This window comes from Hemitrygon akajei, chromosome 3, assembly GCF_048418815.1.
Source record: "Hemitrygon akajei chromosome 3, sHemAka1.3, whole genome shotgun sequence".
Taxonomy (NCBI): domain Eukaryota; kingdom Metazoa; phylum Chordata; class Chondrichthyes; order Myliobatiformes; family Dasyatidae; genus Hemitrygon; species Hemitrygon akajei.
Window position 1 is genome coordinate 131,750,409 of NC_133126.1, and position 23,527 is coordinate 131,773,935.

The window sequence follows — 23,527 nt, forward strand, 5'->3', positions numbered from 1 at the left end:
CCCTAAATACTTTTCACCACCCACAAGGCAAAAGTCAAGAGAGTGATGGAATCCTTTCCAACAATCTGGATAAATGCAGTTCCAGTAACACTAAAGAAGCTTACCACCATGTAGGATAAAGCAGCCTGTGTCATCTTCTTCCTATTCATCACCTTAAATGTTAATTCCCTCCATTGCATACAATCTTCAAAATGCAGTGCACTAATGTGCACATCATCTTCCAACCTGCAACCTCCACTACCAAAACATGGGCAGCAATCCCATGGGATAACCTGTATGTGCAAGGCCACTCCAAGTCACACAATAGCTTGACATGGTAACATACCGACATTCCTGCCACATCACCGAATCTAATTTGGTGATGAGAAAGGGATTTAGGACAAAGGGATCCGGGAATACAGGTCCATAATTTGTTGAAAGTAGTGCCACAGGTAGATAGGGTTGTTAAGAAAGCTTTTGGGACATTGGCTTTCATAAATCCAGGTATTGAGGTTATGTTGAAGTTGTACAAGACAATGATAAGGCCTAATTTGGGGTACAGTGTGAAGTTTTGGTCACCTACCTACAGGAAAGATGTAAATGAAGTTGAAAGAGTACAGAGGAAATTTACAAGAATGTTGCCGGGTCTGGAGGACCTGAGTTATAAGGAAAGGTTAAATAGGTTAGGACTTTATCCCTTGGAATGTAGAAGATTGAGAGGAGATTTGATAAAGGTATATGAGATTATGAGGGATATAGATAGTATAAATACAAACTGGCTTTTTCCACTGAGGTTGGGTGGGACTACACCAGAGGTCATGGGTTAAGGGTGAAAGGTGTAAAGTTTGAGGGGAACATGAGAGGAAACTTCTTCACTCAGAGGGTCATGAGAGTGTGGAATGAGTTGCCAGCGCAAGTGGTGCATGTGAGCTCAATTTCAACATTTAAGAGAAGTTTGGATAAGTACATAGATGGTAGAGAGATGGAGTGCAATGGTCCTGGTACAGGTTGATGGGAGTAGGCAGTTGAAATGGTTTGACACGGACTAGGTGGGCCGAAGGACCTGAATGACAAAAACATGTGGATAGATCTACATATCTACACAATCACATGGAATGACATTTTCTCATGTTGAAAAAGTTACAGAAAAATACTCTTCCACTCTCTATCACTCAAATATACGACATACACAGACATCCCTTAGGTGAGTGAACAGATAAAGAATCCTTAATGATGGTATGCTTTTACTCCATCTTCTTACTGATTTAATCGTAAGTATCAACACAATATCCAAGAAGCATGTAGACATATTATTGCTCTCTTCCTGATGTGTAAGATGGCAGTATCTCCAAAACTAATGGGTCAAGTAATTAACTCAAGCAACACACGTTAGCTTCAGCGAGCGCATCATGAAACAATACAGAGGCAGAATTCAAGCTGTCATTGGACTCCGGTTTCCTACACTTTCTGCCTTATGCCAGTCAGAGAACTGATAAGCGAAGTATTTTTAAATGGTGAGAGATTGAGTAATGTTGATTTGAAAGTGTTTTTGTAAACAAGTCACAGAATGTCAATGGGTGTAGTGAGCAAATTGGAATTTTAATTAGATGATAATATATCAGCCATTCTTATGGAGGATAGGAGGAAAGATGTTTTACTGCAATTATGAGAGATCGGATATGGAAGTTTCCATATATGGAAAACATGCAGTTTTTAGTCACCTTATCTGAAAAAGGATATACTTGACATAGAGGGAGGGCACTCAAGATTCACAATAGCTGTTCCAGAACTGTTGTGTTTGTTGTATATGAAGAGAGTGAGTGGACTAGGCTACATACTGAAGAGTTTTGAAGAATGAGAGGATATTTCACTAAAATTTGTAAGGTTTGTACAGGACTTGACAGGCTGGATGCAGGGAGAATGTTTCTTCCTGCTGGACAAGACTAGAACCAGAGGTCACAATATCAGAATAAGAGGTTGTTCATTTCAGACTGAGATGAATCAGAATCAGGTTTATTATCACCGGCATGTGTCATGAAATTTGTTATCTTAGCAGCAGCAGTTCAATGCAATACATAATATAGAAGTAAAACATAAAATAATAATAAATAAATAAATAATCAATTACAGTATGTGTACGTTGAATAAATTAAAAATTGTGCAAAAACCAGAAATAATATATATTTAAAAAGTGAGGTAGTGTACACAAGTTCAATGTCGATTTAGGAATCAGATGGCAGAGGGGAAGAAGCTGTTCCTGAATCACTGAGTGTGTGCCTTCAGGCTTCTGTACCTCCTACCTGATGGTAACAGTGAGAAAAGGGTATGCCCTGGGTGTTGGAGGTCCCTAATAAAGGATGCTGCCTTTCTGAGACACCACTCCTTGAAGATGTCCTGGGTACTTTGTAGGCTAGTACCCAAGATGGAGCCAACTAAATTTACAACCCTTTGCAGCTTCTTTCAGTCCTGTGCAGTGCAATAGGAGAAATGTCTTCACTTTGAGTATGGTGAATATATGCTCATTAACTCTTGGTCTGATTGCATCAATCTTTACTGCAAGTCAATTCTCCAAATGTCATCAGGACTTACTATTCAAATCTGTTCTGAGGCAAATGGTGTTTTTAGTTTTTCCAAACTTGTCCAAGGAGGGACGGTCATCCAGTGCACCAGAGCAGCAGCATCTAGTCACTCAGAGATATTATCGAAAACAACGGGCGGTATATAGCAACTCTCGTCCAGCAAAATATCCCAATGCCCTTTGCAGGAGTTTTATCCAAAAAATATATAATTCTAGCAATAAGTCACTTCGGTGATACAAGGGCAGATGGTATAAGGCTTGGTCAAAGAGATGGGTTTTAGAGAGGGTCCTAAAGGAGAAAAGAGAGATGGTTTGGCATAAAAGTTTAGGTCCAGTGTTCAGCATCTAGCTGTTAATTGTGGAGTGATTAATTAATTTGCTCAAGTGGCCAATATTAGAATGTTTATAGGGCAGGAGGAATTACAGAGATGTGGAGGAACATGATCAAGGAGGAATTTTAAAATTAGGATAAGTGTCATTGTAGTGATAATTAATAAGTCAATTTGTGAGTTTTGTATGACCTCTAGTTAGTGGAGGGTAAAATAAGGGAGACCAGCCAGGAGTGCCTTGCAATAATTGCATTAATAGGTAACAAAGGCATACATGATATCAGTAGGTAAATAAAAGCATGGATAATGTTTGATGATGTTATGGAAATTGGAAATTGGAATCCTAATAATGGATTGTTATATGAACTGGAACTCAGGTCAAATGATACCAGAGTCCTAACAGTCTGATCAGTTTCAGACAGTTTCTGGGGAGAGGAATGCAAACCTGCTTTGTGTTGGTACCAAAGATGATGATTCTAGTTCCCCTTTCACTTTGTCAGAGAAGTCTACTCATCCAATATCAGATGTTGGACAAATAGTCTGACAAGGTAGAGTTAATGGCACATCAAACACATTAGCGTACACTTGGCAGCAAATTCTCTGTATATGGCAAAAAAAAATAGATCTGTTGAAAAGACAGAGAAAATACAGTATGTACTTAGTAAAGAATAATGTTGTTCATCCTTTTGAATAGTTAGGGACCTAAGATCCATTAGGAAGAGATAGACATATGGGTGAATGGGAGCTATGGATACTGATTCAGGTTGTCCACCATCCATTAATAACAATTACTGCCAACAACCTATCCCTTAATATTTTGTATAAATTGAAGCCCATTAACTTCCAAAGCACTTAATCCTGCCAATCAAATAGCTCTGAAGTACTTTTAGAGAGCTAAGTTATGAATAGCAGTGTGTGCTAAGAAAATACAGATTGTAGCAATTTTTAAAAAGGAAGCAAGAGCTTTACTAAATCTATAAATAAATTGTAAAATGAATGAAGTAAATTACAAAGTAGCAACCAGGATTTGCCAAGCTCACATTTTAAAACTCTGAAGATTGTGGATTGTAAGAAGTTTTGAGGAAATGGAAATTTTATGGTTAAGGGCATGAAGATCTGAGGGTATATTTTTGCTAATATATTCCTTTTAAAATAACAAGGAAAATTTGGAAGAACTCCAAGCATATTTATTATAGCTGGTAAGGTGTGATAATGAAAATGCTGAGGGAATAATGATTGCTAAGTATGGATTGTATAAAAAACAGAGGTAAACTATATGGGTTCTTCTATAGTTCCTAACTCTAGCAATATTCACTGCTCCTAAGCAAATCGATGTGCTTGATACAACTGGAGGCAATTATCCCAATTATCCCAAGGAAAACAATCAATTTAAAATTTCTAGAACAGGGTGTATTGAGACATGGAGTTTGCTTGGATTTGGAAATAACATTTTGCAGATCTTTAGACAAGAATAAAATGTTGAATGGAATTTTAAAATATTATTTGCCACATATGTTAAAGGTGTCATCTTACTACTTTAAGTAATACAAGCTGGTTTTCCTCTTTTATCAAAAGTTTTCATGTTTCTGTAAAGAAGAAATTTGCGGTGACTATTTCCCCTCCGCTGGGAAAACCAGTCGCTTCGGGCAGATGGGTCTCGTCAGCTGTGGTTGGTAGCTCATATAGCAGACGGAAAACTCTGATCCCAAACCTCTGCTGCCTTGCAGCTATACCCACTCATGGGGCAGGCTGAGGAAAAATCCATAGCTCGAGTCCCTAAGGCAGTCAGTCCTACAGTGTTGTGTTCAACACTGACTGGCAACTCCTCTGATGCTGCTGTTGCCAAACTGTCGCAGTCCTAGCCATTACTTTGGATTCATCAGCTATGTGGAGAGGGGAGCCTGTCGCAAGGGCAACAGCTTGCTCTCCATATCATACTGTCCTGGTGTGCACTGGGTTGCGTATTGACACACAGACAGCTAGGGTGCACAGGAAATAATAAAGTAGTGGTGGTGGGGTTGTGGAGGGCAGGGTTATAGGGTTGATCAGTGTTACTGCTTGGAGAATGTAACTGTTTTTGAAGCTGGTGGTCCTGGGGTGTCTGCTACGTAGACTCCTTCCTGATGGGAGTAGGACAAACAGCCCATGTGAAGAATGGCTGGGGTCTTTCCTGATGTTACTGATCCTTTTCCCGTACCTTTCTGTGTATATGTCCTTGATAGCAGGTAGCCCGGTACCGGAGATATGTTGGGTAGATCTGACTGCCCTTTATAGAGCTTTCCTATCTACCCCATTGCAGTATCCATGCCAAACATATTTAATACGATTATTATAAATTTTTTGCAGTTTAGCTCCTAAAATTAAGGTAAATTTAAAATAAGTACTAACCTACTGTAGCTTCAGCACCCAAATAAACAGCTTGCAAAGCACATGTGCACTGTGCAAATGAATTTAACCAAAAAAAATCCTAATAGCTAAATGCAATCAGGACCTACTGCACTGCACCATTTGCAGAGTTTGCCAGAATGCTTCTGAGGCCTTCACACACATTACGCTCCATAGCAGGGAGTTGTTCAGACAGTCACTATGCCTCCAAGAGCTTATAATGCATTCCTGGTTACTGCTTCTGCTGCATCGTCGCATCTAGTGCTGGAAACAAAACCTACACCATGTTACCTAGGCCTGCCTTATTGTGACTTAAAAGGAACCTGCCTGATCCAGTCTAAATGATACTGTCACTTGGAATCACCTTGTTGATCCCTTTTAATTTCACCATCTACCCGTCCCGGTTAATATATATACATACAAGCAAACGCTGGAGAGAGTATAGGGATGCAGGAGTGTACTCAAGGATGAAATCAGGAGATCAGGTTAATAAAGGGGGTATGAGGTAGCATTGGCTGAGAATATTAAGGGCAATCCAAAGAGATTTTTTAATTATATTAAGGGGAAACGAATAACTAGTGAGAGAACAGGATCCCAAAAAGACAAAATAGGATAACTTTGTGTGCAGCCACGGGAGATGGGCAAGGTCCTAAATTAATATTTCTCCTTTTTTTTAACCATGGAAAATGACATGAAGACTTTGGAAACTAGGAAAATTAAATGGAGAGGTCTTGGGGAATAGCCCGCATTACAGTATAGTGGGTGCTGGATGTCTTCAAAGATATAAGGGTAGACAGATCTCCAAAGTCTGTTCAGGTATATCCCAGAAGACTGTGGCAGGCTCGATAAGAAATTTCAGGAGCCCTGGTTGAGATATTTGCATTATCAATAGCCAAGGGTGACATGCCTGTAGACTAGAGAGTAGCAAATGATATGCCTTTATTTAAGAAGATGGCAAAGAAAATCCTTGGACCTATAGGCCAAATAATGCTAACATCTGTGTAGTTAAGTTACTGGAGAGCATTCTAGGGGATAAGATAGAAGTATGTAAATCTGGAAAGAGAGGGTTTGATTAGGTGCAGTTAGCATGGTTTTATGCATGGGAGATCATATCTTATAAACCGGACTCAGATTTTTGATGAGGAGACTAAGAAAGTTGGTAAAGACATGGTAGAAGACATTCTATATGTGAACTTCAATGATGTTTATGATTAAGTTCCACATGGTAGGCTGCTCTAGAAGGTTAGATCACGTGGAATCCAGAAAAAGCCGGCAAACTGGATATGTAATTAGCTTGATGGTAGAAAGTAGACGATGATGGTGGTGGCCCGTGACTAGGGGTGTGCCTCTGAGGTGGATACTGGGCCCATTGTTGTTTGTTATCTATATCAACAACTTGGATAAGAATGTACAAGCATGGTTAGTGAGTGTGCAGATGACACTAGAATAGGAAGGATGGAGAGCGTGATGAATGTTACCAAAAATTACAGGAGGATCTTGATCACGTGAGTAAATGAGCGAAGGAATGATAAATGGAGATTAATTCATTTAAGTGTGAGGTGTTGAATTTTGTAAAGTCAAGTACAGGTAGAACGTTTACAGTGAATAGCAGGGCCCTGGGTAATGTTGTAGGACAGAAGGACATTAGAACACAAGTCCGTAGTTCACTGAAAGTGAGTTACAGATAGACAGGTTAGTGAAAAAAGATTTTGGCATGCTGGTTTTCATCAGTTAGGGCACTGAGTATAAAAACTGGGAGGTCATAGTGCAGTTGTATAGAAGGCTGGTGAGGTTGCACTTGGAGTATTTTGGAGAGGTACATGGAGCTTAGAAAAATAGAGGTAGGGACATTTTTGGCACAGCTTTGTCGGCCGAAGGGCCTGCATTGTGCTATAGGTTTTCTATGTTCTATTGAGTTCAGTTTTGATCACCCTGCTATAGGAAAGACATTATTAAACTGGAAAGAGTACAAAAAAGATTTCCAAAGCTGTTGCCAAGCCAAGTCAAGATCCTGAGTTATAACAAGGGGTTGGACAGGCTAGGGTTTCCTTCCTTGGAATGAAGTTCTCCATAGGATCACCTCTCTGCGTCTATCAATCCTTAGATCCTACAGAGGTCCTATATATCAAATCATGAAGGACATAGATAAGGTGAATGCACTCCATTTTTTTTCCAGAGTTGGGGAATCAATTACTAGAGGGAGGGACACAAACACACAAAATGCTGGAGGAACTCAGCAGGGCAGGCAGCATCTATGGAAATAGATAGTTGATGCTTTGTGTCGAGACTCTTCCTCAGAACTGAGAAGGAAGAGGGAGACGTCAGAATAAAAAGGTTGGGGGGGGAAGGGAAGGAGGCTGGATGGAAGGTGATAGGTGAAGCCAGGTGGGGGGTTGAGGGGAAGGTCAAGGGCTGGAGAAGAAAAAAATCTGATGGGAGAGGAGAGTGGACCATAAGAGAAAGGGAAGACAGGACCTAGGGGGAAGTAATAGGCAAGCGAGAAGAGGTAAAAGGGCAGAGTGGTGAATAGAGGAGGTGGGGGGTGAGGAATTTATTTACCTGAAGGAGAAATCAATATTCATCCCATCGGGTTGGAAGTTACCCAGACGGAATCTGAGGTGTTGCTCCTCCACCCTGAGGGTTAAGGTTTCGGGTGAGGGGGAAAGATGTAAGAGGAACATGAGGGGCAACATTTTTACATATGTATCTATAAAATTCTGTTGTGAAGCTCCTGTGGGATGGGCTGCCAGAGTAAGTGTTTAAGGCAGGTACAATAACAAATTTTAAAAGACAAATGAACAGGTATCTGGATTGGAAAGGTTTCGAAGGTAATGTGTTAAATGCTGGAAGAAGTGACTAGCTTGGGTGGGGAATCTTGGTTGGCAGGGACCAATTGGGCCAAAGGGCCTGCCTCCATTCTATGTAATTCTGTGATATACAACTCCTCATTGTCAATCTCACTCTTGTTCTCCCACTGCCATAACCTAACTTAATATCTCCTACCACTACCAGCCACCTCGATGGCAACACATCTGTCCTCACTACCCTGATGTAAAATTTGATGTTCATCCCCACAAGTCTAGCTCCCCACCTCTTCTTCTACCTGCAACCAGTGACCCACAAACTGGCTGAATTCTTCTGCTTGCTTCACCTTGATTCTCACAACTTAATTTTATAGTGCGTGTTGGCTACTGGTCACTGGTCTTACATGCATTTTCCTGCACTGAATAATATCTGGACCTATGCCTTTAAATTTAAAACAAATGCTAGTGAAGTACTCTAGGGGGCTATAATATTGTGTAAATGGCAGAAGGTTTGTACTGTGGTCACCATATGCTGATAGTGAAGGGGATGCATGCTTAAGGTAGTGGATGGAGTCCTTTACCTTTTACAGTTGTTGAGCTTCCAGAGTATTAATGGAGTTATACTCATTTTACACAATTGAGAGAATTCCATAATGCTCTTGCATTGCCTTGTGTTTGGCGATGAGTCACTCATTTGTAAGTAGACCCAGGCTAAGCCTCTGTAAAATTTATGTGGTCCAGTTACAGTTAGTGAATAATGGTGGAACGCAGGTGGTATGGAATCCAGGGTTGGACTGGAAGGAATCGGGGGCTGGCTGTTGCTTCTGGGAAGGGATGGAGAGAGGAGGATGTTGGGAATGATGGGGGAATCCAGTGAAGGTGTCAGGTCAGGAAATTACTTAACAGGAACTTACCAAGTCTCCATTTCAAAAAAGGACCTACCCTTTGAGAAATGATGGAACAGACTTCAAGGTGCTGCAGAGGTCTAATTCTGTGTGACTGGTCTTCAAATGACAACAGTTTTACATCAATAATGAAAACTATAGAACCGATGTCTAGATGTGCATCACAACTTTGTAGCACTGCATCGGTTTTCCAGAAGGGAAATGGTGGACTTCGCTATGTGCAGAATGCCCACAGTTTTAAATTATGTTTTATTTTCATAGAATTTGAATCACCAAGTGACAAGAATGTGATGCTATGTGATCCATTTTCCAGACACATGTTTCCTGCATGGAAACCGTCCAGTTCCAATAAACTGACAGGAAAGCTAAAAGCAGCACCTGCTGCTCTAGCACTCTAACCACAGAAACACTAGTGCTTAGTAAGGGTAAATTAACCCTGTATGGACCACTTCCAAAAATTTCATACGGTTATTGTGCTCTTTGCTAAAATGATTCAACACAAGATTAAAATACTGAAACTTCTTTCTACCTTCTTGACACTTAGTATTTCCTTGTTATTTATGTGGAGAGAAAGGAGAAACTGATAATTGTTTACCTCAATGTAGAAAAGGAGAGATGATATGCTATTTAGAATGAACTAGTAACCATACTTATTCATGTCATTATGCTCCAAAACAACTTTGTTAGCTGTAAAGCAAGTCTGACACTTGAGGTTAAAGATGTAACAGAGACTACCTTCACTTTTCTTTAGTTACACACCTGCAGATTGATTACAGCCTGGAAAAAGGCCATTCAGTTGATTGAGTCTGTATAGTTCCGTGCATCAGTAAACCAGCTAGTCCTACTTCCCTACCCTCTTCCCATCATCTTGCAAGTTATATTCCTTTCAATGTGCATCCAGATCCTCTTGACATCTACTACTGAACGTGGCTCCACTAATACCCCAGCAATGCATTGCAGGCCCCAATCATTGGATACAAAAATTTCTTTTTCTTTTTGCGTTATTGCTTATTTTATCAGTTACCTTCATTTTATGCTCTGAGTTCTAGAAATAGATAACTTCTATCCACACTGCTGATATCCTTCATGATTTTAAATATCTCTATCAGATGTCCTTGCAACTGCCTCTATCTAAGAAGAACATTTCCAACTATTCCAATCCATCCATATAACTTTGTAGTCCTTTATTCCTGAAACCATATTAGTTAACATCTTTTCTAAAGCATGGGACCCAGAACTGGTGTTAGTACTCCAGCTGTGGCATAACAAGTGTATGATAAAGATTCACATTACTTCTTTGTTCTTGTACTCAATATTCTATTTATAAAGTCCAGCATTCTATTTTTTAAATCAGTTTCTCAACCTGCCCCACTACTTTCAATGAATTGTGAGCATATAACCACGTACATTTCTGTTCATATACCTTTTAAAAATTGTGGATTCTAGCTTGTTTTGCTTTTTCTCATTCATCTCTCCGAACTGTAGCATTTCATATTGCTCAGCATTAATCACCCACCTGTCCATTTCACCAATCCATACATAATTCTCTGAAGTGCGTTACTAATCTCATTGCATTTCACTAGGTCTTTAGCTTAGTGTCAGCTACAAATGTGTAAATTGTATTTTGTAAACCCAGGTTCAAATCCTCAATACATATTAATAAAGTAGGATCCCACCGTACACTCCCATTCAGTCTGAAAAATATGCTTTCACTGCCAGTGTTTGACTCCTGTTAGTTAATCAATTTTCTGTCCATGCTGCTGCTGCAGCCCCATTTATTCCATATCTTTCAATCTAGATGACAAGCCTATTATGTGGTCAATGCTTAATCAATGCTATACCTCTCCCTTTCCTCACTTCCCCATGCTTCGTGAACACTTTATGTCCAAGAATAATTATAACCCATTCCTGCCTTTAGTTTTGAGATAAATCCCTGATACTGGAACAATGTAATCATCCCACAGTGTTAGCTGCACCTGTGGTCACCATCAGTATTTAATATGCTTCTAGTGGTCACTAGAATGTACCTTAAGCCTACTTCGCACTTACTTTGGTTGCATTTAAAATGTAGTTCATCCATCTCAATGCCCTTTACATCTTTCTTCCAATTTTTTTAGCCATCCACCCACTGCCAAAGTAATTTTTATCTACTACTGTAGCAGAGCCTCTTCTCACAAGGACATAGGTTCAGGCTCTGTTATGGAGCGATGCAACTGTACCTCCCCAAGAAATAGTCCCAGTACCCCAAGAGTATAAACCCTCCCTTAGGTATAATCTCTCCAAACACGTCAGCTGCACTGTTTCTGTAGTCACTGGTGAATGCCACAGGGAGTAATCCAAAGATGATTACCTTTGAGATTTTGTTTCTTAAGCTCTCTGTTAACTCCTTAAAACCTCTGCAGAGCCTCATGACCTAAAGTGTAGATCATTGCCACTGGTACAAAATGTGGCTGAGGGGACTCTGCACCTGTCAGCCTTGCCCTTGTGAGCGGCAATCGCAAGCTTGGGAGGTGCTTCCAGAGTATTTTAGGCAAATAATCTGCAATGTATTTTTTCATTTGTAATGGTGTACATCCTACCACCATGCAGTGATTACAGAGGGAATGGATGTTTAGGGTCCTGGAGGGGATGCCAATTGCACTGTCCTGTGATGACATTCATGGCCATTGGAACAGCATTCATTGAGACATGAGGAGACTATTCCATCCTGGTGGCACATCCTTGGACAGTGTTGAGCATTGACACAAACAACACATCTCTCTGTATGTTTCAATATTTCCCTATACATGCGACAAATACAGCTAATCTTTATGTATCTTTGTGTTCCTGGTTTGGGTTTTCCTGCCCTGGTCATTGAGCATCGATGGGAAAACACTCCAATGGTTGGAATCAAATGAGGCAGAAAGAAAGATTATTGGGTTGTTGATGGGAAATCATCCCAGCCTCAGCTCATCACTGGAGAAGTTCAGTGGGCAATTCCCCAGGACCAACAGTCTTCTTCAAAGACCTCCTTTCCACCTCATGTGCAGCAAATGAACAGAACCTGCCTGCATATGACAAGACCTAGCAACATTCAGACATAGATTGATTAGTTTGAAGTAATACTTGCCCTAAAGGAACTGCCAGGCACTGATCACCTTTGACAGGAGAGACTCTAATTATCTACCCTTTCCATTATATCATGTTATTATCACTGAGTGCCCTACTATCAAGATCCTTGAGCTCCAAAAGCTCAAGTGCACCACAGAACTAATGCTGCCTAAGGGTAGTTCCTGCCAAATTTGGAACATCAACTCTTTAACCCATGTTTGGACCATGGTTGTGATAAGGTCAGGAGCTGAGTCAGACTGGGCATTCACGAGAGGTTGTTGTTAAATAAGTGCCACTTGATGGCACTGTTTACAACACCAGTTTGGTGAAGATTGAGAGTACATTGATTAGGTTTATCCAATTTTCAACAGATGCCAGTTTTGCATTACAAAACTTTGACTAGAGGTGTGGTTGGTTTTGGAAAACAGGTCTACAGCAATACAGCTAGAATTTTACCTAGTCCTATAGATGTTTCCAGTGCTCTCAGCAGTTTCATCACAGTGGAGTAAATCAAGTTGTCCAAAGATAGGCTTTGTGGTGGTAGGATCTCAGAAAGAAACCTGGATCCATTATCTATTGAGTATTTCTGGCTGAACATAGTTGCAAACTCTCCAACCCTTTTAATACGCAGATTATTACATGTGGGGAAATTGTGAGCCTCCTTTTCCCATGGGCTGTTTAATTTTCTATGCATTTCATATCTATATGTGTAAGGACTGAAAAACTTCAATCATAGCTGTTAGACCTAAGATTGCTCCCCTCTCTCTATTAGATGCAGTTTTTATTGTTTAGTATGCATGTGCTCTTGGGTTACAACTTCAGCAGGCTGTCGCCTTACTTTGAGATATGTCTGGTGCTGCTCCCGCCATGCCCTTCTATACTCCTCATTGGACCAAGATTGTTGCCCTGGCTTGATAATAATAGCAGAACAAGGGATATGCTGAAATATGACTTTACAGATTGAGGTGACAGATACCTAGTCTGTGTCTTTGTTGGTATCTGTATTTCAATGTGGAGGAGAACTAATTCATCAGCTAAGAATTATGTGATTTTTAAATTAAAATTAAAAATATATTTGCTTTTAACAAAATGCTTCTGCATTTTATCTATAATTATATTTAGTAAGATGTTGGAACAATGGAGAAGCCAATCAATTCCACAATATTGAAACTGACAAATTATTTTTGTCACTTTTTTACAACTAAAAACCATTGCATCAATTTAAGCAGTATGAATTGATATTAGAAAGCATTAGAAACTAACTGGAAACTACACTCCATTCTCAAATAAATTAATTTTAAACATCATCAGCTTTTTGCAAGAAATCCATAGGTAAACTTCTGTCAGACACCACCCAATTAATTATAACACTTTAAACTTCAGAATTTATGATGGCGTCTGCGGTCTATATCTCAAGTTATAGACTTCATCACAAGTAGAATTTTACCTTTTTACACTTTTGATATATATTGACTCATTTCCTCACACATTATGCAAAACAGTTGGCAAAGTGCTTCTGAAAGATATTTTTAAAATAACTGTAATAAATCCTTTGTTAAAAAGAAGGAAAAGTACTTTTGTGCTCTTTGTAGTGAAACAGTTTTAAGTTGTATCTACTGCTGTAATGTAAAAAATATAGCTCCCAGTTAACTTCCACAAACAGTGTGGCAACAGTCAGATAATTTGTCTTAGTGATGACTAATGGAGAATATGTTTTGGTGAAGGTATAGGGGAGAAAGTGTCTGGTTTTCTTTGAGGAGATATCATGGAATCTGGACAGCTTTGATTTAAGATCTACGTGATAGACAACAGTGCAGCTCTCCTCTGCACTCATCCAAGTGTCTGCTTCAATTGTTATGTTTGAGTTTCTGGAGTGAGACTTGAACCTGGAACCTTCAAATCAGAGACACAAAGGCTAACAGTTCCTCTCAGAGCAGATGTGGTAAATGTCTATCATATTATGACTAAAGAAATAGCAGTTTATTTTGTCATAGAGTCAGAGTGCGTTTTCAGGCCCTTCGACCCACCAAATCCAAATCAAGCATTCATTTTTATTAATCGCACTTTATTCTACGATAAGTACTGCACTTACCTACATATTACAGGCAATTTACAAAAACCAATTAACTTATCAACCTGCACATCATTGGCATATGGCAGGAAATGGAAGTACTCAGAGCAACCCACGCAGCGACAGAGTGAATGTGTAAACTCCATAGGAGATTGCACTGAAGGTGAAGATATTGTATCCATTTGATCCACAATTTGAATGAGCAGAGATAACTGATTAAAAGATCGCTTGCTAATAATAGTCTGACATTGTTCTCTGTGTCTGTTAATGTAGAAGTCCCATCTGTTAGTGCTAGTAACAATGCTAAAGAATATTTATTAGCAACAGGACAAACATTCCATGTCCAGCTATTACTTCTGTCCTGCCTGCTTTCACCTGTCACTGGACTTGAGAAAAGCACTGGGTACGTTGCACCAAACAGATACACAAAATATGGTGGACAATTTCTAATGAGAACACGATTAAAACCTTAACAAAGAGGGCATAACTCCTACGATTGCCAAGGTGAGAGGGCTTATGTGGTGCACAAATGTCAGCATTCTATTTCTGTGCTGCAGACTCATTCTAATTTTTCTGTGCTATTTGTGGGTCTTCCACTGAAAGGGGCAGCTAAAGCACTTACATGGAAATTGGCCCATTTTATGCCCAAGTTAAGTTGGAGAATCCCAACTGACCAAACAAGTCACACAGCACCTAGTTATTTGCAGCATTTGAACCTGAAATATCCAGTACTTGCAAAATGTGACATCACCACAGTATTTGCAAATAATGTCATCACATCTTTCAAGCAGAGGAATATGCTGAAGCTGGGAAGAAGTGTGTGGCAGGTGCTAGGTTAAATATAGCTCAGTGAAAACTAACTGGTGGGCAGTGACTAGATTTTAACCCCAGCTCGTACCCAATGTAAAACGGTAAATTCTCAGAACTTCCAAAACTGACACAGAGGCAACAGGGCTTCTAAGGCATGAGAATGGGTCTTCTGTTCTATGGCACAGGATTAAGGGGCAACAGGTAGTTGCTGGCATTGAGTCACAACTATGTTCTGAGTCCCTCCAAGAAGCTAACCTTTCAGAGTTGGCCTCATCCAAAAAAGTTGGAAGGTTCATTTTAATATTGCATTGCAAATTGTATTTTAACTTATTGGCTCCTGGGCAGAGAGTGAAGGAGAAGAAGGGAAGAAAATAAAGAGCAAGAGTAATAATAAAGAGCAAATATAATAAAAAATAAAATAAATTTAAAAAATTTAAAAATAAAGAGCAATATAATGTTGCTACATTATATCCCTGATTCCTAAGAAAAAGTCATTCATATTTTTGGTTATCCATGCCTTTGAGCCCCTGTGCATCAACAGTAACTGTTCAGAATGCTCAACTTATATAGGATAAGAAAGCCCTTCCTCAGTTGAAGACCTTTTCACATATTATTCATTCAAAGATTCAAAGATTCAAAAACGTTATTGTCATTCCAACCATACATACATCAGCTCTGCAGGGCAGAATGAGACAGCGTTTCCCAGGGGAAAGTGCAATCATAACATAACAAACACAACAATAAATAGTAAAACACAACAGCCACATGTCGGTTAAAATCAAGTTATAAGTGTCCAGTGCAAGTTAAAAGTGTCCAAAGCAGAGTCAGGTTGAGCAGCTATTTAGCAGTCTGACTGCCTGTGGGAGGAAGCTGTTTAGTAGCCTTGTGGTTTTAGCTTTGATGCTCCTGTAACGTTCGCCCGATGACAGAAGAACAAACAGTTTATGGAGAGGGTGTGAGGGGTCTTTAATGATGTTCCGTGTCTTCTGGAGGCATCGACTCTGAAAGAGGCTATATGTTTTTCTGTCATTTTTACAGAGAAGCAATGTTGTGACATTGAAAGTTAGAGAAGAATAAATTTATAATTTGTATACATAGTTTGCATATACAGTAAGTGAATAATATACATCTTGCAAATTCTATGCAAGATTGATTTGTGAGTTTACTTTTCCAGACAGTAGGACGGCAATTGTATTATATGGCCGTGGTGAAGTTTGCAGCATGTAAACGAGTGAAATGCTGGCCATTTCTGTTTAGGCACATAGCAGCATGCAGTTCAAGCTCTTCCTCATCTGTACCCTTGTCCCTGGCTGCCAAAAAAAAACCCCTTCCCTTGTCCTTGGCTGAAAAAGGGAAGTATTACTTCTGTCCAGTGTCAACCAGACTAGAAGGCACACCTGTTAGTGAACTACCCTTTGTTCCCCAAATTAAAAAAAACTCTCCTTACCTCTACTTGTTTCACAAGCAACAGCTCAGAATAAAATAATATACCCTCCAAAACTCCAATTTACATATTCAAACCTAATCAAAATTAAGAAAAGGTTTTAAATTTCAAATACATCTAAATGCTAGTTCCCTTTCTCCTGCCTATCCACACTTCTCAACTTTGAAGGGATCAATCCTAGCTTGGAGCCAGATATGCACAATTAATTTATCAGCCTATGAAATTAATTTCTGGTGTCAGCATTTGCCCAGTAGTATTTTTGTCGAGTGTAAGTACTTTTTCCCCCTTAAGAAGAATGCTTATACCCAAATATTGTTGGAAAAAATTAGGTTGGTTGAAAACGACAATACAAAGCAATGGATAAAAGCCATTCTGACATGTATAATGGAGAAGACATTTTTATGTACAAATTGTAAGCAAAAACTTATTTTTAATCAAAAACCATTATTTTTAACCATATACTCAATTGGAAGTTGCCACAGTTTGTAAAGAGTGTAACCTGTCTACCAGGACTAGTGAATATGAGCTGTACAATTGCCACAACTATAATAATTTTAAATACATCATAAACTGAACACACAGAGAAATATCTCTAATTTTGCCTTAAATTTAAAATAATCATATATTAAGCTACGAATATAGTAACCGTTGTCCAAAATGTTATGGCCGGAAGGTTTCAGATTTCTGATATTTTCGGATTTTGGAATATGTAATGAGATAGCTTGTGAACACCATCGTTTCCGACTATGAATTTATATGCTACCATTAAGAAGACTTCGTCTTACACTTGTTTATCACACATGTGTACTTAACAGGAATAATTATTACTTACCAATATTACATCCCATTAATATAATGAAAATATAATGTGTGCAGGTTAACAAAAGCAACACAGCAGATCCGGGAGAATACCTGAATCAGCTGTCAAACAACAACAACAAACATGCAGACTTTCAGTCTCCACATACAATGCCATGTTTTGATTAAAAGGCTACAGTACACCATATTTGTATTTTACTTTTTTTTAAGGTTCAATGTAACGTATAAAAACAGTCAGCACTATAGAGTTGTTCTGGTGTTAGATTTTCATCTGTGACAATCTTCACAAACTTACTGCTTCATGATCAGCAGATACTCAATCTTTAAAATTGTTTAAAACTTTGAATATTTAATTCCGTGCCTTTTCTTAAATTTCTGTAAGTAGCCTGCCAAATACTCACAATTACCTTCAGTTTTCAGTTCCAGAGATCTTTGCTTGTTTCATGAGCAGCATACCACAAAGTAGCATACATTCACTCCAATACTGACAAATTCATTCTTTCAATACATGATCAAGATCTTTATTTTTTGCTTTATGCAGTGTTTTTCTATTTTTCATGAACTTCTGTTCATTTGTTATGAGAGGTCACTTCTCAGAACTATCTTTGATGCATGGAGAGCTGCACATTGCTTGGGAATCTTCCCAGTGCCTGGTGGAATTTTCCATTTGTTACGTCATGTCAGCACTCAAACATTTCTGGGTATTTTGGATTTTGGAATTTCGGATAAGGAGTACTCAACCTGTATAAATTTTCCACTCAACTCAGTAAGCTTAAAGCGAGCATGGGAAACAAAATGAGGTGAGTTGCAAGGAAGCACCTAAAACTGGACCCTGGTTTGTCAAAGGGAGTGCAGGAACTGGAGCTATGGTGTGTTAAAAGAATACAAGAACCAAGACCCTTGTGTGTTAAAGGGAGCATGCAAACTGGATGCCACACCCGGAGCAAACACACATGGTTCTGGGGAAAACATACAAACTCTGAACATACATCCTGCCAAAGGGTTTCAGCCCAAAACGTCGACTGTACTCTGTTCCATAGATGCTCTCTGGCCTGCTGAATTCCTCCGGTGTTTTGTGAGTGTTGTTTGGATTTCCAGCATCTGCAGATTTTCTCTTCATGATACAACCTCCTTACAGCTCGGGGTGCTCCATAGTTTGGAGCTCAGTTCTGGCGCTGTCTGTAGGGAGTGTGTATGTTCACCCAGTGACCGTGTGGGTTTCTTCTGGGTACTTCTCCCACAGTCCACTGACCTACTGGTCAGTAGGTTAATAAGCTATTGCAAATTGTCCTGTGATTAGGCTGGTGTTAAATAGGTGGGTTGCTGGGCACTGTGGCTCATTGGGCCAGCAGGGCCTGATCTGCACTGAATCTTTAAATAAATAAACTGCGGCCCTGGTGTGTTAAAGGGACTGAAAGAATCATCATCTGATCCTCCTGACACTGCACCATCAGGACTAAATACAAGCTGGAAAACTGTGAAATAATCCACTTTGGTAGAGGAAAATATGCTTTTCTTTAATGGTTTGACATGCATGGTGTTAGTGTTCAAAAAGACCTAGGTGTCTTTGTACGCAAATCGTTGAAAGTTAACCTGCATTAAATAAAGCAATTATGAAAATAAATGTTATGGTACCTTTATTTCTGGAGCATTTCAGCACAATAGTAGATATATCTTACCGGAATTGCGTAGGACTCTTGCAAGACTGCACCTGGTTGACCCTTGAGGAAAAATTGTACAGATAATGTCAATATGCCCTCTAATTAGAAAAATAAGAAATGTTATTATAGAGCTGATAAATTAGATGCAAGGGTGATGCCTCCCTGAGTAGAATGTCTAGAAGCAGAAAATAAAGGATAATGTCTGCAATGAGAAGAAATTTCTTAATCCAGATTATATTGAATATTTGGCATTATAAAGATAAGAGAGGCTCGGCTACTGGGTATATTCATAACAAATGTTAACATTTTTGGGTCTAAAAATGGAATCACTGGATGGTGATTGGTGCTGAGGTAAAAGACTGGCCATGATATTTTCGAATGGTAGAGCAAGCACCAGCTCAAACCCTACTTCTTTTACTTATTCTTCTGACTATGCGAGTAATATACTGAGGGAAAAACCATTTCCTGAACTAGTAAGGAGCTGGAATTCACTGCTTGTAGGGGTGATGGGAGACAAAATCAATTTTCAGCTTCAAAGAGGGATTTGATAGTATTTGGAAAGAATGATTTGCAATGGAATAGGCAGGTAAATGGGACTGACAGGATGACTAAAGAGAAGCTAGCATAGCCTCAATGAGTCAAAGGGCCTCCCCAGCCAATAACAATTCTACAATTGAATACTGCATTTCTAATTTCAAATGCAAAACCACAAAACTCACCGGATAACCCCTGTATACAATAGTTTAAGAACTATAGGCGCAACCCGAAAAGAGAAGTTAAATCAAGTAGTCCTTGTTAAATTAAGCCAGGCTCGAATTTTAAAAGTCTGCCGACTGTGAGAGTAAAAGGAACGTTCCCACAAAGAGTGTTATTGGAGTAACGCTGAAATGTCTGACACTTTTTTTGCAGTTGCTATTTTTCTGGTAAATGTGCAGACGCATAATTGGCGTCTCTTCGGCAATTAGCGACGTCGGGGCCTGTCAAAGCCAAATTTCAATTCAGGCATTTTTGTAGTACACTGGGGTCCTGAGAGGGGGGGGGGTGGTGGTCTTAGCTTCTTTGTTCAATCTTGCCTAGGCAATGAGTGGTCTGCAGAGCAATGTGTTAGGGAGTGAGCAACGTTATAGGGGCAATACCAGTGGCAGCTCAGATCCAGCACGTCCTGCTCTGGTGTTGCACCTGGTTCGGTACATTCATGTTTAACCCCTTGAGGGCATGAGCAACATTGTCAGAGCCCCGAGTCCAGCCAGCCGCAGGAGTGGCGCCTCGCCCCCAAAGTCCTCGGGGCTCCCGATGCGTTCACATTCTTGATTCTTCATAATGTCTTGCGTCCGAAACTTATTACAGTCAGTCATTTCTGCAGATGCTATATGAAAGAAAAAAGGTGCGTGGAAGTGTAAAGTGCGTTCTCGAAGGGTTAAAAGTCCGTGGAACTGTTTCATTCCTCCTTTTCAGGAGTCAATTACGATGCATAGATAAGTTCTTTTACTGTTATTGTTTATAATTAAAAGGGCATTTTATGATGGGTTTTATGCGACTTGCACTTTTAAATTTGGCCTCAGCTGTTTGCATGGATATAACGAACAGATTTTTTTGTGTGGGAGATTTCTGATTCTTTATTCGCGCTGGATTGAATCCCGCAAATCCATCCTTTTTTTCCCCTTTGTAAAAGCCTGCCGTGTTGAAGAAAGACCAGAGAAATATATTGCATCTGTACTTGTGGCGGAGGCGATAGATCACAGGCAGGCAGTCGCTTGCCCCTGGGTCGCTGATTTTCTGCAGTGTAGACTGAACCCAGTGATTGTGCTGTGCTCTGGTTTGTTGTGGTTTGCTCTCGCACTTTCTGCTGCACTCGTGCACACCCTAAAAAGAGGCGTGACATCCTCAAAGCCACGCTCTTCCATTGCCACGTCCACTTGAATCTCGCCGGGAACAAAATCCACAACATTTACTGTATGTCTGTCACCTCCGTGATCCCCAGCAAAAATGCAGATACTGGAAATCTGAAATTTAAAACAAAATGCCGGAAACATTCAACAGGTCAGATAGTTTTTGTGGAAGGAGGATGTTTCAGGTCTTTTTTTCTCTCTCTTTGTAGTCGGAGCTGTAGTTACGAAATGAGACAAACTTGTTTAAAAGGGCAAGTCTTCGGAAGTGGAAAATTTTGAGTGACAACGGTGATATTAACATGTGATAGTATTTAAATATAACTTATTTGATTGTTGTGCCCTTTTTATATAATCGAATTGTCACACATAAAAAGGTTACCTTTGCTAAAAACTTCCTGCAGAGTAAGGTCACATACTGTGTTGCATTGTATTAACAGTTGCAGAAACTGGCTGTTTAGCCTGCGGGATTGTAAAGACTGGACGTGCACCTGTTTACAGCCTTCTTCGTTTCTCGTTATTAATATATCCTCCCTTCTTTATCTGTTGTTCTCAGTTAACTCCCTAAATTGCATCTGTGACATTACTTCAGTTCATGGACTTTGGGATGATCACTAAGTGGGGGGGGGGGGGGGGGGAGACATTAAAATTCCTTGCCTGTTGTTTTTAAGCATGAGGTATGAGTAGAAAGAGTAATATCAGAGTTACACATTTTAGAGGCCTGGGAGAGGACTTTGTGGTTTGGAGGCTTGCATGCCTCAATGACCTGGAGAGCTGTGTTGGCTGAAGTCAGGGCTTTATGCTTTGGCTCTTGGTGGGGTCACCCATGCCAAATGGGGGTAGAAGCCAGACTAAGAATGGTCCATCAGTCCTCCAGGTTGGGGGGGGGGGGGTTCAGCTCGGGGCTAACAACCCTGACTGGTCAAACAAAACTGTTACGGAAACAGCAATGAAGAATCTTTCTACGTCTGAGTGTGAAGGTATTCCTGAGTCTCCAGCCGGAATTTGAGTGAGTGACACGATGAAGGAGGCCCTGAACACTGCCAGTGATGGAGGACCTTCACTGCTGCTCCAAACGCCAGCAGTGTAATGGGCAGAAGAGGGGTATTTCAGGGAAGAAATAATTGTAAAGGAAATGAGAATTATGGGTTAGGTCAAGAAAGTGATGTTGAGAATAGAGGATCAGCTGTGATCTTGTTATCATATTGAATCTCAGTAGATGTGAGCAGTCAGGTGGCTTGTCTTTTTTTATATATATACTAAATTATTATCGAAGTATATACAGTGCCTTATGAAAGTATTCAGCCCCCAACCTTTGTTCACATAAATGAGTGATACAACCAAGGATTTTGATGAAGTTAACTGAGAATTTTTTTTCAGAGTAGAGCCCAAGAATGGGGAAAATTAGGGCATGAAAAACTTTAAAACTCAAAAACAGAAATGTCAGCAATTCAAAAGTATTCATTCCCCTTTGTTCAGTACTTAGTTCAACCACCTCTCGCTGCTATTACAACCAGTAGTGTATATGGATAAGTGTATATTAGCTTTGCAGAATGATTTGCCCATTCCTCCTTGCATAATTGTTCAAGCTGTGCCAGGTTAGTTGGGGAGCGGTGGTGGACAGCAGTTTTGAGGTCTTGCTTGATCAGGTTAAGGTCAGGACTCTGACTGAAACACTGAAGAACATCAGTTTTCTTCATTTGAAGCCACTCCATGGTGGCTCTGGCCGTGTGCTTTGTGTTGTTTTTCTGCTGAAAGACGAATTTCCTCCCCTAAGCTTTCTGGCGGAGGCAAGCAAATTTATTTTAACCAGGATCGCTGTACTTAGCAACATTCATCTTCCCGTCAATGCTGACTAGATTTCCAGTCCCTGCTGCTGAAAAGCATCCCCATAACACGATGCTACTTCCTGCATTCTTACAGTATGTTGGTGTTACCTGCCTGATGTGCAGCCATTAGATTTATACCACACGTACTACTTAGTGTTGAGGCCAAGGAGTTCCACTTTAGCCTCATACAACCACAAGAAATTCCTCCACATCTTTACAGTATCTTCTAAGTGACACTTTGCAAAAAGTCTTTATGGGCAAGGATGGGCTTTTTTTTTCCAGGCAGGGTTTCTTCCTTGCCACTCTTCCGTAAGTACGTACCCTTAATTTCATCTCTAGTTGCAGCCACTGACTTCGGCAGCTCACTCAAAGTGACTACCTCACTACTTTTTTTTTGCACTACTCATTTTAACTTAACTATTTAATAGACATACTGTAATTCAGATTTTTTTCCTCTGTATTTACTTATCATGTGTTTCTTTGTACTGCTGCCATAAAGTTAACCAATTTCATGACACTTGCCGGTGATATTAAACCTTCATTCCGATTCTGTTGGCATCACAGTACCACCTCTTACAAGTGCCATTCTTCTCCGTGACTAAGTTTAGAGGGGTGCCCTGACGTAGGCAGTGTGGCTGTGGTTTTATATTTTTTCCACTTTTCCATGATAAAGTGCACTGATCTCCGAGGTATTTTCAGTGCCTTTGAGATGGTCTTGTACCGTTTCCTAGGTTTCTGTTTCTCTATTATTATTTCCCTGAATTGTCTTAAATGCTCCTTTGTCTTCATTTTAGTTTGGTCTTTTTGAAAATCTGCCATACTGTTGGACCTTACAGAGAGAGGGGCTATTTATTCTTATGAATTCATTGAAAGCAGGTGATCCTCCAATTTTCTACATCAACAGATTGGTCGATTTGGTCAGGTAATACACAGTATT

General features: G+C 39.9%; 1 protein-coding gene across 6 annotated transcripts in view; it reads left to right on the forward strand.

Annotated features, from left to right (window-relative positions):
* Positions 1–23,527, forward strand: part of ppp2r3a (protein phosphatase 2, regulatory subunit B'', alpha) — a 346,067-nt gene that overhangs the window by 237,739 nt on the left and 84,801 nt on the right. The window contains exon 1 of one of the 6 annotated variants that reach the window (XM_073040817.1): positions 19,963–20,259. The exons of the other annotated variants lie outside the window; for them this stretch is intronic. Within the exon in view, the coding sequence (XP_072896918.1) occupies positions 20,239–20,259 (21 nt within the window). The 5' untranslated portion in view covers positions 19,963–20,238. Of the gene's footprint in view, positions 1–19,962; positions 20,260–23,527 lie in introns of those variants that run through there. 6 annotated transcript variants of the gene reach the window in all.